Source organism: Octodon degus, unplaced genomic scaffold (genome assembly GCF_000260255.1).
Source record: "Octodon degus isolate 3935 unplaced genomic scaffold, OctDeg1.0 scaffold00068, whole genome shotgun sequence".
In the NCBI taxonomy this organism is placed as follows: Eukaryota; Metazoa; Chordata; class Mammalia; order Rodentia; family Octodontidae; genus Octodon; species Octodon degus.
In genome coordinates, this window is record NW_004524644.1 from 1,034,979 (window position 1) to 1,051,483 (window position 16,505).

The 16,505-nt window shown below is 37.6% G+C and overlaps 1 protein-coding gene across 1 annotated transcript in view; it reads right to left on the reverse strand.

The window, feature by feature from the left end:
- The window catches only part of Bcap29 (B cell receptor associated protein 29), a 60,856-nt gene extending 45,147 nt beyond the window's left edge, over positions 1-15,709 (reverse strand). Inside the window, exons 1-3 of the mRNA XM_023719493.1 lie at positions 15,644-15,709; positions 15,317-15,424; positions 12,585-12,685 (exon numbers count right to left, since the gene is read on the reverse strand). Of these exons, the coding sequence (XP_023575261.1) occupies positions 12,585-12,685; positions 15,317-15,408 (193 nt within the window). The 5' untranslated portion in view covers positions 15,409-15,424; positions 15,644-15,709. The remainder of the gene's footprint in view (positions 1-12,584; positions 12,686-15,316; positions 15,425-15,643) is intronic.
- Positions 15,710-16,505: the final 796 nt, after the last annotated feature.

The window sequence follows — 16,505 nt, forward strand, 5'->3', positions numbered from 1 at the left end:
TTTCAAATCAAATCGAAAGTACAGTTTCAACAAATAATACACTGCATATATTCTTCTTAGTGGTTAATTGCTGTACAAGATGCAGACTTGTGATTTAATTTACATTTCTTGAACGACCAATGATGTTGAACACTTTATCACATATTTACTTGCCATTTATATATTTTTTAAAATTCTTTAAGTATCATATTCTTATTTTTTTATTGATGTTATTGAGAAACAAATAGCAATGAGACAGTTTCAAAACCGATTAGGACAGTTTCAATAATTAATACATTGCATATTGTTGTCTTCGTAGTGGTTATTCATAGTACAAGATGCAGACAAGATATCTTGTCCAAACACTATTTTTACAAATCTTCTCATTAAGAGAAAGTAGCTGTATATCTATGCTAACTATTCTGTATATACAGATACAAAATGGCCGTTTATTTGTATCCCTTTTTTTTTGTTTAGTTTTGTCACAGATGGGTATTCCATTGTGATTTAAATATTGTAGGTATGTGAATTCAGCAAAATAATCCAATAAAGTCCAATAGTCCATAATAGTAGTGGGTTTTCCATAAGACTGGCAATGTCAGAAGTTGTTGACTTGAGCCTTTTACAGTTCAGCATATTAATATGGTTTTATTTTTTATACTTCATTTTTACACTTTTCTACTGGATGGTTAAGACCAAGACAAAGCAAGACCTATATAGCAAGAAATGTAACTTTTGTATCTGACAAGGTCAGTCAAATCCCCTCAGGATTTACCCTGAAACCTTGTACCACAGTTTGTAGATCCTTTTTCAGTGTCAGCCATGTGGGTGAGTCACGGCCACTGCTTGATCAATTTGCTTTCTGTGAGAGCCTGAGAGAATGTTTTCTCTCCATGTGACTCTTCTTAGGCACGCTGTACATCATCAATCACTTTCCTCTATGGCCCCATAATCTTGATCAGAAAATTTGGGACACCACTGAATTACAGGATGTTACAGTACAGGTTCTCCTATATCCTGAGTCCTCACTGACCTTGAAAGGCTAGTTGCCATTTATATTTCTTCCTCTGGGAAGTATATAGTCATCTCAGATGCCCGTTTTTGGATTGGTTCTTTGAATTGGGAGGGGCTTGAATTTTTTTAATTCTTTGTATGTTCTAGATAGAAGAAGGCCTTTATCAGAGGGACAGTCAGCTCTAATTTTTCCCTAGTTTGTGGTTTTCTTTTTACTCTATTGGAGATTTCCTTTGAAATGCAGAAACTTTTCAAAAAGACGAGAGCCCAGTTGTTGATTCTTTGAAGTATTTCCTGTGCAGTTTGGTTTTTTTTCATGGACTCTCTACTTACCCCTATGTTTTTAAGATTTCTACCTACATTTTTAAAACAATTCCACTTATTTATTTACCATACTGGGGATTGACCTTGGGACCTTGTGCTTGACAGGCAGGAACTTATGCCACTGAGGTTCCTCCCCAGTCCAGATATTATAATTTTTAAAAGGCCTGTTGATTATAGAGTAATAAGAGACAAGACAACTAAAGTACCTTTGGAAAAAAAGTAGGCGTAATATCTGTTATATCAATCCCAAGAGATGACACTATTTATCTTACAGTATTAACATTCTATCATGTATATTACTTTAAATAACTGATATTTTAGAAATATTTGGTTACACTGCAATTTCCACGGGAATAAATTAAAATGGGATTTGTCCTGTGGTGGCACACACTTCCCCAAATGGCAAGCAGTGGACACGTTCAGATAGCTAGTCTTTTGATGCTTCCAGTTATACATTTCAGGTCTAGGGGAACTTCCTTTCCAGTAGGAAACAGCTCTGAGCTTATTAGGATCTATATTTAGTGCATTCTTAGTCACTGTATTCCTACTTGTCCGGGAGTGCTGCCTTAGATGTGCCAGGAGAGATAATAGCAAGTTCTACTACTATACTCCTCTCATGAAACCATCAGCATTCTTGGGAAAGCATTTTGTCACATAAGGAAAAGAATTCCTGTCAGAAAACTGAAGCCATTTTGGCTATCTATTTTTCATAGCAGCTTTACTGTAATATAATTCATATACCATGAAAATGACCTCTTTAGTACATTCACAACGTTTTGTGACCATCCCCATCTAATTTCATGGCATTTTCATCATCTCAAGAAGAAATTGTGGGGGCTGGAGAGATGGCTCAGTGGTCTAAAGCACCTACTTAGAACAAGCTTGGCAAAGCATCAGGGACCGCGGTTCAATCCCCCAGCACCACATGCCAGCCAGCCCCGCCCCCTGGTGGGCTGAGCTGGCCACACACACACCACACACTCTCTCTCTCTCTCTCTCTCTCTCAAATAAATAAAAAAAAAAAAAAGAAGAAATTGTGTAGCCACGCTTCCCTTACTCCAACTCTTGACAACCACTCTGTCTGTATGGTTCTGCTTTCTTTGTACACTTCATATAAATAAACTGATATGCTGGTCTGTTTCCTTCATTAGTATGCCCTCAAGGTTCATCTGTTACAGTGTATATCAGAACTTAATAACATTTTATAGGTAAATAATATTCCACCGTAGATATACTTTTTGTTTATATCCATGAAGAGGTGATGGACATTTCAGTTGTTTCCACTTTCTATCATGAAAATGCTGCTAGAAATCTTCATGCACTCATTCTGTGCAGACATGTTTTCATTCTTTGTGGTAAAGACCTAGGAGCCAAACTACTGCATCACATGAGTACCCTGTGTTTAACTTCCTGAGGAACTTTTTCTGAAGTAGCCATACCATTTTACATTCCCACAAGCAGTGTAAGATGGCTCCAATTTCTCCACATCCTCAGCAACATGTGTTATTATCTATCTTTCTAAGTACCTTAGTGAGGGTGAATTGGCATTTTCTGAAGTCTAATGATGCTATGTGTCTTTCAAGTGCTTTTTGACCATCTGTATATCTGTGGAAAAATGTGCATACAGATCCTTCATTCAGCTTCAAAGTTATTTGCCTTTTAATTTGTCCTCAAAATTTTTTGTATGTTTTTTTCAAGCTGAGAATGAATATTCATCACACATAGTTAACCCGTCTGTAATTCTTTTCATGTACAATGTCTAGCTATAAAGATCTAACTGGGTCAAGTTTAACACTTTTGGCAGGAATACTTCATACTTTAAGCTAAATTTGATTACTTGTTTTTTTGGTAATAGTGATTGAACTCAGGACCTTGTGCTTGCCAGGCAGATGTTTATGCTGCTGAGCTATCTCCCCAGTCCTGATTACTTGGTTTTAAGAGCATATATTAGTTGGGGTTCTCCAGGTAAACAAAATCAAGAGAGAGAGAGAGAGAGAGAGAGAGAGAGAGAGAGAGAGAGAGAGACAGACAGACAGACAGACAGACAGACAAGATAAGAGAGAAAGGAAAAAAGGAATTGAGGAGAAGGAGACAGGTTGGTTGATTGATTTTAAGGAATTTCCTCACCTGAAGTCTTGGAGGATCCATAGTCTGCAGGATGCACCTGCAGCTAGAGACCAGGGGAGAGCCACAGTTTGCCGGCACAATTCCTTCTTGCTTAGGGAAGTCAATCTCTGTCCTGTTAAGGCCTTTACATGACTGGATAATCATCATCCATATTATGAAGAGTATTATTAGCTTTACTCAAAGTCTGCTTGTTTTATTTATTTGTAAAACTTCTGAACCTCCATTTTTACATCTAAGAAGATTTATTTTATTTAGCTGTTAAGAATTTTCTGGTTATCTGTACATATTTTAGAGCTGGTCAATGTTCACAAAAATGCCTATTAGGATTTTTGACTGGGACTCTGTAGAATGTACTGGTTGACACAGGAAGAAAGAGCATTTTAATAATACTGAGCTTTCCAACTGATGAAAACATCATCCATTTATTTTGATTTTCTTTAATTTCTACACACCATGTTTTTGTAGTTTTCAGTACAGAGTTTTTATATGTCATATATAAAGACTATTTTAGGCTGCTTAGTAAACTTATAAAAGAAATTTCTAAAAATTTCATTTTCTTATTGTTTACTATTATAGTATGGGCACACAGTTAATCTTTGTATATTGACTTTATACTTTGTGGTCCCATTACATTAATTTCTTTTACACAATACCTTCCTTGTAGATACATAAGGAGCTTCTATTAATTAGTCCTATCAGCCAGATGTGGTAGCACATACCTTCAATCCTAGCACTGAGGCAGCAAGGGCACAAGTTTGAGCCCACCTGCATGACTTAGTGAGTCTGTTTCAAAATAAAAAAAACAAGGGCTGGGGCTATAGCTTAATAAATACCACAAAACAATCTCTCCCCATCCAAAATTATCTGTAAATAAGTACTATTTTATTTTTCCTTTTTGAACTCATTCCTTCTATTTTGACTTATTGTCCTGATAAGACATTTATTAGTTAAATGAATAAAAATAGTTAAAAATGAATATCCTTGCCTTATTCTCAGTCTAGGGGTTTTTCAGTATTTAAAAAACATGGCATAAGCTTGAGGTTTTTTTTTTTTTTTTTTTTTTTTTTTTTTGCGGAACCAGGGATTGAACTCAGGTCCTGGCAAGCGCTTATTCTACTGAGGTTTTTCTGTTTCTTTTTCTCCAAACTTTTCTTTCTTGCTTCAATGTGGGCTTGTTTCTCAGTTCTCAGCCTGACAAAATGATCCACATAAGGCACTGCAAAGAATCATTTCCTGTTGTATCTTTTATTTAGGTACCAGGGTATTAATCACTGCTTGAACTTGTGCCAAAAGATTCTTCCAAAGATGTCTCTTCTTTAAGGACCAGGTCTAGCTTGTTCTTGACCAGTCTGGAGAAGCCTTAAAGTGTCTTGTCTTTCCTGGACAACTTCATCTCATGTATCCATGGAATCAACTATATTTTCTAACCATCTGGACTTGGCATTGGTATACTCTGGCGCTTGACATTATGTTCTAGAGTTAGAAGCATGTTTCTTTTTTTCAGTAAGACATACCACAGATTATGTAACTCCTCATTACTTTTGTTCCTTAACTGCTGACAGGTCCAGGCAACTCCAGATTTTACTTTCTCTCATCTCCCATTCTTTGGGTCATTAAAAAATTCTTCTAGTCCTTTCCTTGATAATATGGTATGACGTAATCTACACTGGCGAAAGGATGTGAGATTTGATGCATTCTTAGATAATAAACTAAGAGAAAACCCTGAGCTAGCAGGGCTTCCAGAGTTATTAATGACCCAGAAGCCTTTAGGACTGCTGAGACACTTCTATAAAAAGTAGCCACACAGGCTGCAGCCATTTTGTCCACACAGCTAAGTCTGAGTGACTATTCTTAATGTAGAAACTAAGATTAATCATTTAAAATTTTTTCCCTAATAAACATTAAAAGCTATACTTTTTCCTCTAAGCAGTGCTTTAGTGACATACCACACATTTTGATATACTTTTATTATTCATTTCATTTAAGACATTTTCTAATTTTCCTTCTAAGCTCTCTGACCCAAAGGTTATTGATAAGGGTCTTGACTAATTTCTAAACATGTAGCAATTTTCCTGGTATTTGTTACTGATTGCTATTTTGTATCATGTGCATGATTTCAATTCTTTATATTCAAGAGATTTGTCAGAGCACTGGATGATGTACCCAGCCCTTTAAAACTGTTGAGATAAGAGTCTTGCTAACTTACTAAATTGCCCAGGCTCTTAGGTTCAAACTTGTGATCCTCTTGCTTCAGTCTTTTAGAGGGTTGAAATTAGAGGTGTGGGCTACTGTAACTGGCTAACTTTTTTTTTTTTTTTTTTTTTTTTTTCAGAACTGGGGATTGAACTCAGGCCCTTGTGCTTGCCAGGAAGCGCTTATTCCACTGAACCATCTCCCCGGCCCCATGGCTAAGTTTTTAAAGGTTAAGTCTTAGCTTCAGTTTTACTTTAGTAAATTTCTACTTCCTGGTATGCAGGCTCTGTTCCTAAGGAACAGCATATATATAATTTTATTCTATTTAAATTTTTTTTAAAAAAATTATTTAGTTATTTGGTATAGGGTCTTGCTATACAGCTCAGACTCCAGCACTGGGATTACAGATATGTGCCACCATGCCTAGTTTCTGGGGCACGCTAGGGGTTTCTGGGCCAACGTGGCATGTAGTACTGGGGATCGAACCAGGGTCTTTGTGCTTGCCAGACAGGTGCTTAGACTGTGAGCTATCTTCCCAGCCCCATTTCTATAATTTTTTTTTTTTTTTTTTGTGGAACCAGGGATTGAATTCAGACCCTTGCGCTTGCCAGGGAAGTGCTTATTCCACTGAGCCATCTCCCTAGGCCCCCATTTCTATAATTTTAGTACAAAAGTTTTAAATTCTTTATCAAGTACACTAATGTAAGACTCAAACTTCAAACTGTCTCTTTGATGGGCAGTAGGTAAAATTTCTGGTTAGTTCTTGCTGCCTCCCAACTGATGTCCTCATGAGCTCCTTGGAATCTTTCGTACATATTCACAGTTCAAGATTCAACCAAGAACTCGGAGGGTTGGGGGGAGATCTATGTACAGATCTCTGGTTTTCTTTCTAGTTCTCATCTGTCTTGGACATTTCCAATTAAGTTTTGGCCTTCTGGATACCTTCAAAGTAGCCACTTACTTTTGAGTTACAGCTGCCCATGCCACATAGACTGTAAAGTGGTTGGAAAAGAAGCTGTATAAAAGTGATCACACCAGTGTGATTTTCTCTTTCAGGACTGACTGAACTCCTCTTCCTGCTTGTTTTGGGTTATATTACCGGGAATAAAATATTTTTGTCATATTTTACTCAGATTTCAGAATTTTTAATCATGTATAGGGAAACCTAATACAAGTTTTCTTTGTCATTGCTAATACCAGAACTCTTGTCTTTTAAAAAAGTAATTTCAGTTTATTTTTTATTTCTGTGGTACTGGAGATTGGACCCAGGGCCTTTCCACTGAACTACATCTCCAACTCTTTTTTAATTTTGTGACGGAGGGTCACTGAGTCATTCAGTTGCTCAGGCTGGGCTTAGACCTGCAATCTCAGCTTCTCAGAGTTTTAACTAATTGAGGTAAAATTTATATAAAATTAACAAGTTTAACTAATCAGTGGTATTTAGTATATGACATTATTGAGTAACCTACAGCCATCTAGTCCAACATTACTATTACTCCAAACTAAAACTCAAATAATGCACTTCAAAATGATAAAATTCCTTATTTTTTTTTCTTTATATTTGTATATTCTTTCTGTTACTGAAGATCTTGGCTTTTGTTTATTTTTGTTTTTGGGTACAGGGGGCTGAACTCAGGATCTCATGTTTGTAGGTAGGTGCTTATGCTGTTGAGCTTACTCCCTGCTCCTGAAGATCTTAGCTTCTAATACTATTAAAATGTTTGCTCTACATTGTAGTATACACAAAAATAGTTTTAAAATTTCCAACAATAAAGCTAGAAACTGAAACTGTGTATTTTATCACAATCCTTTTTGTTCTTGAAATATGAGCTGCTTGGAACAATTTCTTGTGTCATATACTACCAATCTGATATACTACTTATTTGTTTGTTGCGGCTTACTTTCAATTCTAGAGCTTTATTCCTAGCTTCCTAAAATTTATTATAAGTTTTCTTTTCTAACCTCTGGGCCAGTTCAAGCAATACTAGTATTATCTGTTTTTTCAAAGTAGTGGTAAAACTGCTTGCAAAAGAATCCAGTTTTATGTTTCTCTGAAGTAGTGGTCTTTATCATAACTTTATACTTCTATCAAAACTAGTTTGTATAAGTTATATGTATCTCTTGGGATTCACTTGGTGAATCATGTTTTGCACTATTACTCCAATTTTTCATAAATTTATCTGCACAGTTATATATAAAATAGTCTCTTTGAGGTTGCTTAAAAAATATATACATATATGTATATATCTGTATATATATATATATATATATATATATATATATATACATTTATATTTAAATGGTATGGGGCAATGACAGGCAAATATTCTACCACCAAGCTATATCCCCAGCCCATTTTAAGTTTTGAGACAGGATCCAAAAGTTGCTTGGCTGGCTTCAATCTTTTTTTTTTTGGCTTCATCTTAATATCCACATGCTATCACTTCCTCAGTAGCTAGCATTTTAGGTCTGGCTTCCTCTCTTTTTTTATTTTTCCCCTCCCTGTGGTATGGGAGATTGAATCTAGAGCTTACGCACTGTGAAACACCCTCAGTCCTTTATTCTTTTCTGAGACAAGAGTTTTGTTAAGTTACCCAGGTTGGGCTCAACTTTTTTGATTCTTCTGCCTCAGCTTCCCAAAGTGCTGGTTTCTTTATTTTATTTTTAAATTAAAAAAAAAATCTTTTATTCATGGTGGCGCACACCTGTAATTCTGGGAGGCTGAAAACAGGAGAATCACTACAAGTCCGATCTGTGTAGTGAGATCCTGTAGACCCTGTACTAAATATATTAAAAATAAATAAATAAATTTATTTGGTACAGGGTCTCATTATGCAGCTCAGACTTGTAGTGATCCTCCTGTCTCAGGAGGATTCTCCTGTCTCCCCAGTGCTGGGATTACAGGCATGCACCACCATGCCCGGTTTTGGTGGCTGTTTAGTGCAGGGCCAGCATGGCATGTGGTACTGTGGATCGAGCGCAGGTCCTTATGCTTGCCAGGTAGGTGCTTAGACCACCAAGCTATCTCCCCAGCCCCAAAGTGCTGGTTTCTTCTATGTAATAGGCAATTTTCTTTTTATCATTTCTCAAATTGCTTTAATAATATAGTTAGAGCATGCTGATCACTGTAAAGCAATCAAACAAAAATGCTAGTCAATATTAGTGAAGTTTGAAAATAGATGGTCATATAAACCCACATGTAAAATGGATCACCTGGATATAATAAAACTATGTCTGAAAAATGGAATGGAGTCAATGATAAGCGAAGGGTATCACATGTAATCAATTTTCTAGTCTTTTTTTTTTTTTTTTTTTGTGGAACTGGGGATTGAACTCAGGCCCTAGCGCTTGCCAGGGAAGGGCTTATTTCACTGACTCATCTCCCTGGCCCCATATAATCAATTTTCTATAAGTCTTGTGAGGACAGTTTTTTTAAGGGTCACATTTACAAAAATTCCCTAATCCCTGGAATGTACTTCTGCTAATACTTAACATTCACTCTTTCACTTACAAAGGGTGATCAAAATATCTGGTGAATGTATAAAGCTAATAAAAATCTGATAGTACAAAACATACTGCCATTAACTGCCCTGAAATATTTCTCACTGAACTGAATACACATCTCATCTTTCTTGTCACTTTCTGAAACAGTCTTTTTTGGGGAAGTCTCTTTATGAGACATGACATGACAAAAAATACAGTGATGCCACTGAATGTCATCCATTGGAAAGGGAGGCTCAGAAAAACATTATGGTGTGTTTTCATTCACCTTTGAAAGCAGATCCGGCACTGTGTGACTTCAGGCTTATCTCTAGGGTCAAAATGACCATAAAGGGTAAACATTTTGAATCAATACAGGACAATGAGGTAGCCATGACTTCACAACTAAAGATACTCATGAAAAGAGACTTCCAGAACTCATGAAAGGGGACCATAAGAACTGTTTCAGAAAGCAGCAAGAATGATAGAATGAGTGTGTTTGAAGTGAGTGTAGTATTCTGAGGGGGAGATTAATGTCTTTTACTGTAATAAAGTGTGTTTGAACATTCACTGTATTTCTGAACACACTTTGTACATATTCTTGTGCTTCCTACTTCCTTTCTGACTTACTTTATACACTAATACACATGTGTTCACACTTTGTTGGTATGGATGCACTTTGTAATAGTTACTTTATTAGAGACAGAATCAACAAGAAAGATGAAATAGCTTCTACAGCAAAATATAAATTAGACTTGAATAATCTCCTCATTATGCATTATTTACATCACTTTGCTTTTGGGGACTAGGAACTCTGCATTATGCATTCCACATATGCTACTTCATTAAAACCTCAAAACACCTTAAGAGAGCAGGTGTATGAACCTATTTTGAGATAAAGACCCTGAAATTTATTTTTTTATTATTTATTTATTTCTGATCTAGGGTCTCATTACGCAATTCAGACGCATAGTCACCCTCCTGTCTCAGTCACCCTAGTGCAGGAATTACAAGCAGTATCCACAATTGGCAAGGCATGCGGTGCCAGGCGTCAAACTCCAGACCTTGCACTTGCCAGGCAGGTGCTTATGTCGCAAAGCTATCTCCCCAGCGCAAGACCCTGAAATTCAGAAATAAGTTCTATCTGGTTGCCTTAACCACCCATGATATTAATGGAACAGAATCACCCATTCTACCTATAGATGCAGGGTCCAGCCAGCCATCAAGATTCTGCTTTGTGGCACTCTGGCCAAAGCTCTCCAGATGACAAGTGGTTATCTAGTGTTCACTGTTCCAGTTTTTTTGAACTTAAAATTGAGATTCAGAGATGGCTAATCAATCCTAGTACTGTATATGTTGAAGTGATAATACCTGGCAGCTGTATGCCTATTTTCTGTCTCAAAGATGGAGAATCAGAGTCTATAGAAGAATAAAGGAGATACAGAGAGAAGCAAGAATCAGAGAAAGATACTTCAGTTCCTAGAACCAGTCCTCCCCCAGCCCCCTGGAATATGGTTGACTTTCTTTGTTCCTTCCTTGGGCTGCTCTGAAACTTTACATTTTACTATAATTTCTCCTTGTTCATGTGAGTGCACCTTGGTTTCTGGTCTATGTACACAAAAGAACCCAAATCACAATTCTTCTTTCCCACACAGATAAATGGTAGCCTTCAGTTTAAATTCTGAGGATAATTTTAAGTTTGAACTTTACAATTCTTGTTTAGAGCTAGCTACAGATGCTGCAATTATCTCTATCTTTCTCTTTATGTCACAGATGAATAACTCAGAGAGATAAAATGCTATTCCAAAGGTAATCTAGATAGTTGGAGTCGGTAGCGACTAATTTTCTTTCTCTTTTTATTAGTTTACCATCCTTTATTATATAGCTGGAGATTCATTACATTAATATTAACAGACTACAAATACTGACATTTTGAAATGAGGCACAAACCCATTCACAATGTGATACAATTACCTGTTTTTAACTATTTTTACCCTCTTCACAACAGATGTTCGGTTTTATAAAGAGGATTAGTTCTACTTCAGAGGCTCATAGTATGGAACATGAAATAGATTGTTTTTCTCACAACACAATGTCAAGTTATAGTTCAGGTTGGCTCCAGACAAACTTAACTCACAACAGAACTATGAGGGAATTCTGAAGTAGAGCATATTCTGTAATGTTTGTCAAAAGGCAAATTGAGGCCCGGCCAGATAGCTCAGGGGACTAAAGCACCACCTCAGGCAGAGCACAGTGGCAAGGGTTTGATCCCCTGCATGCTGTGCCAGCCCCGCTCCCAGGGTGCGCTGAGACAGCAATTGAGACTGGGCATGGTGGTTCGCGCCTGTAATCCCAGTACTTAGGAAGCTGAAAACAGGAAGATCACTACAAGTCTGTAGACCCTGTAGATCCTGTACCAAATACATTAAAAGAAGAAAAAAAAAAAAAAAAAAAAAAAGGTAAATTGCTGAGCTATGTGTGGTCACAAATGCCTTTAATCACACTTAGGAAAATGAGGCAGGAGGATCACAGTAAGTTCGAGGCCAGTCTAGGTGACACAATGAATTTAAGTCCAGTCTGAGTGGCATAGTGAGATTCAGTTTCAAAAAAACAGAAGAAAAAAAAAAGGGTCGAACTGTCAAGAAGTAATGCTTCAAGAAGTAGCTGGATGGGGGCTGGCGAGATGGCTCAGTGGTCTAAAGCACCTACTTGGAACAAGCTTGGCAAAGCACAGGGACCACGGTTCGATCCCCCAGCACCACATGCCAGCCAGCCGCGCCCCCTGGTGGGCTGAGCTGGCCCCCCCCCCACACTAAATAAATGTTAAAAAAAAAATTAAAAAAAAAAAAAGAAGTAGCTGGATGATGTTAGAGACATCAATCTCTTTGAATTCAATGTTTCTTCCAAAAAACCATGGTGATTATTAAGATTCATACATTGCCATTCTGGCACGAACCTTTAAAGTTCTAATATAATAATATGATACAATGATTTTAAACAGGATGAAAATCCATTCCTTATCCAAAATGTATGGGACCAGAAGTGTTTTGGATTGAGAGGATTTTTGGTTTGGAGAATACTTACTTCCTTTTTAGAGTATAAAGATTCTATTCCTCCATTTCCTAACAGCTAAGACTCTAGAATACCACTGTAACAATGAGCTATCTAGTAATGATGAGAAATAATAACTGGTAACTGAAGAGCTGATTATACATTGATGAAATTACCTTAAAATAATCTAAACCTTAAAGCAATCTAAAAGATGTTAAGGACCATGGCACTTTCCTGAAATTTTTGCTTGAGTATACAGAGGAATATAAATTATGTATGAAGATGTCAGTATCTACTATTGGTATACAGTAAAAAGTCACCTATATGTCAGCAGTAATATCTATTAATTGAAAATACAAATTCATTAAAAAAGAACTACAGTTATGAATATTCAAAAGAAAGAATTTATTACTTACCTAGAAATAGGACAATCAGTAGGACTATGATTGTTAGGAAAGCCTTGTTCCAAAATGTTGCAATTTTACCCCAGACTTTAATTGATAAAATCCTCTGCCATCTGTAAAGCAATTATATTAAGTATAAAAATAAAGCAGGTTTTAAAACACTTAAGGGGCTGGAGAGATGGCTCAGTGGTCTAAAGCACCTACTTGGAACAAGCTTGGCAAGGCATCAGGGACCGCGGTTCAATCCCCCAGCACCACATGCCAACCAGCCCCGCCCCCTGGTGGGCTGAGCTGGCCACACACACACCCCCCCCTCTCTCTCTCTCTCTCTCTCTCTCTCTCTCTCTCTCTCTCTCTCTCATAAATAAAAATAAAAAAATAATAATTAAAAAAAAATAAAACACTTAAGTAATATTTCAGTAAAAGCATGGCAAGTAAAAAGAAATGAAGAAATTTTAACATGTATTATGAAGCAGAGAACCCTTCTAAGCTTAATAACTTCACACTGATTATATTTTGTCTGGTGGCTTAAATATTCTAAGGTGGAAATAACTTTTTTTTTTGGCAGAACCAGGGATTGAACTCAGGCTCTAAGCGCTTATTCTGCTGAGCTATTTCTCCGGCCCCCAGAAATAACTTTTAAATATGCATAAGAAAAACCTTAAAAAATGGTGCTGGGCATGGTGATGAACACCTGTGGACCCAGCATTTGGGAGGCTGAGGCGAGAGGATACCAAGAGTTTGAGGCTAACCTGCACTACACAGTAAGTTAAAAGTGCTGCCTGAATTACACAGTGAAACCGTCTCAAAAACAAACCCAAAAAATTAAAAAAAAAAAGAATTCTTAAAAGTTAGAAGTGACAGAGTCTATTGGTCTAGCAATTAGCAAATTTCTGGTGTAGGTAGCTTAGCTAACTCTCTGCGCATTTATTTTTACATAGCACATTTTTAGTATCTCAAGGTAAAAGAGTTTCTCTACTTTAACCACACAAACACACACACACACTCAAAAAATGTTACATGTATACCTTGTCAAATTTTTATGTCTGTATACACCCATGTAATTTTCATATATGTATATACTCCTGTGATTTACCTTCTACCTAAAGATCTGAACACAGAAGAAATGAGATGGGAATATAAATGGTCTAGAGGCACTGAAGAGCATTAGCAAGGGTTGGGATATTACCCCAGAAAGTGATTTCTGAGCACTGCTTATAATAAAACATTGGGTTATCTGGAAAAAGAGAGAGACAGACAGACAGACACTAAGACTAAAGTCTTTTGTTTGAAGACTATGGTCATACACATTAAAAAGCTAAAGATGTTAATACACACTGCAGGGACATACTGTGAATATAACATATTTTCTTTCTTTTATTTCTACATGAGTGAATTTACGTCATGTGTACATATCAATGTATCTAATAGGTATTTGATCAAATAGGTAAAGAATTTATTGGACACAAAGAAAAAGGCTGATCTATAATTTATGAATCAGTTTGATGGAGAAAATGATCAAAAGACAAAAGGTGCTTTCAAATTCTTAAATCTTCTTTATAAATTAGATCTAATTAGATAAGTTAGATGAGATTTTTCTCTTCAGTATATATGGGGTTCTTTCATTATAAATACAATCACAAAGGAAAGATCTGACAGGACAGTCAGTGTGGGGAGCAGAAAGCACTGGACTGAAAGTCATAAATTTCTGGGGACTCTGCCACAGATTAGTTAGGGGACCTCAGCCAGCTAATCTGCCCTCTTCTCAATCTCAGTATGTGATCCACAGAAAGAGCAGGTTGGATGAAATAACTGAAATCTTCCCTATCATAGTGTGATTTTTTTTTTTTTTCTTTAGTAAGCAAGAAAGAGGCCATGGTACATATAACTAGCCAACAGATGACATTAGAAGTCAGTTGAAACCTAGGTGGGGGAGCAAGAGTTATAGAAGGCTACCAGATTCTGGGCCAAGGTAAAACTTTTCTTTCTTCCCTGTCCCAGGAATGGGTAAGCCATAGTTTAAATTAAGTGGGTTATCTCTAGGATCTCACTTATGAAATTTTTTTATACCATGAGCATAAACAAATTTCTTGCAACTTTTTTTAAAATTACAAACCTGTTTCATCATTCACACTATCAAACTCCTGGGTCTATAATTAAACTAGTGAGTAGACTTGTTACAAAAAAGTCAAGGCTTAGGTTAAAATGCTTAGTAGTACTACTTGAAAGACAGGGCTTTTGATACTTTTCATATTCAGCCCTTTTAACATATATTCACTAATTACGAGTGAAATAAAATGTGAAAATACCACTCACAAAACTATTCCTAGCTTACCTGAGGCTAATATTAAGAATCACTTTTTGGTTTCAGTTTCTAATTGCCATTTCACTGTTCCAATTTTAACATTTTTGTACTCATGCTATTGTGCAAACAATCTATCCACCTATATTTATTTACCTCACCGTTTCAGTTCAGGACTATAAAAGAAAAGTAAAATCTGATGTGACAGGTCAGGTGTCAAAAGTGCAAGTATGAGCACTGTTTTAGTGTATCTGTTAATCAACATAAAGGCTGGGCTCTTTTCCTTAGAGAAATGCTAAAAGAATTGTTTTATCTGTACATATAATTATGCAGCACGGAGTTTGAAAGAGCACCTTTTTACACAGTGAGCACTCAACTTTTTATCTTAACGTCTGCAGGAGTTCACCAAGTATTTACTGGTAACGATGGCAAGGTTTCCTACCTCTGAGGAGGAATGAAAGGTATACAGAAGAGTAAAATGAGTCCTATTTCGGCATACAAAAAGGTTGCAACTGCCACCCACTGGATTGTCATTTTTGGGTCTTCGCACCTAAACAGAGAAACGCTTATTTTACTTCCTTCATTGGAAGGAAACGAGGTCGGCGGCACGGGCACGGCGTCGGGTTGGTGGGGTGAGCTCCGGGAAGGCGGGCGGGATCTGCCGCGGGCCCCCGCCCCCAGTGTGCCGCCTCCGACCCCGCGCCACCCTGGGTCTGGCCCTGCCACCCGCGGAACCGCCCTCGCCGCGACCCGGCCTCGCCCGCCTCACCCGCTCGGCCACCCGCTCCCGCGCCGCTCCACGTCAGACGACGCGAGGACGTCAGACGTCTCCGGCCCCGCCCCTCGATCGCAGGCCCCGCCCCTCCCAACTGGCCTCCGGGGCGGGGCTCTGCCAACAGGCGGGGCTTTCGCGGGTGCCGCCTGTCACGGAGAGATAAGTAGTAAAGGGTAGACCCTAGGGTGCTCTCCCGCTGGGGTAGTCAAGGTGGGTCTGGGATGGAATTCAGTTACCAATTTCCAAACGTCTGAATATGCACAATTAAAGATGCTTTTCCAATACTGAAGACGAGTCAGGAAATTAAGGAAAACTATCTTCCTGGACACTGTTTTGGGAACCATTAGGTTGAAAATAGGTAATTACAAAGTAAAAGAACCACATTTAATTCAGTCCTGTTTCTTAATATTTATCAGATATATACTTGACATGGTAATAGAAAGGGGAAAGGCATAAACTAACCATCAGTTATTTTTCATGATGTGTGTTACAGGAATTCCTGGCCCTTGTGCACTGGTCTGCTAGTGCGTCGCAGACCGCGTGAGTCACCAGTGGGTTCCACCTTCTGAGCATACTTTCCTATTGATATATTGTTCTTTTCAACCGCAAAGGTATTTGAAGAAAAGCACTCACTTGGGAAAGGGCCTGTGAAGGATGGTTAGGTGATAAGGAAATAAGAAGTGAAGTAGGACAATGGCCCAAGATTGAACTTTGTTAGGCAAATGTGGAATGCCGCCTGGACCTTACTGAGCTCCTGAGTTACTCAGGAACTTGAAATGCAAAATCAGTTTTGTTTTGTTTTTTTATCGCAGTTCCCGGTCTCAGTTCTACCTGTTCAATAACCGGGTGGGTAAGA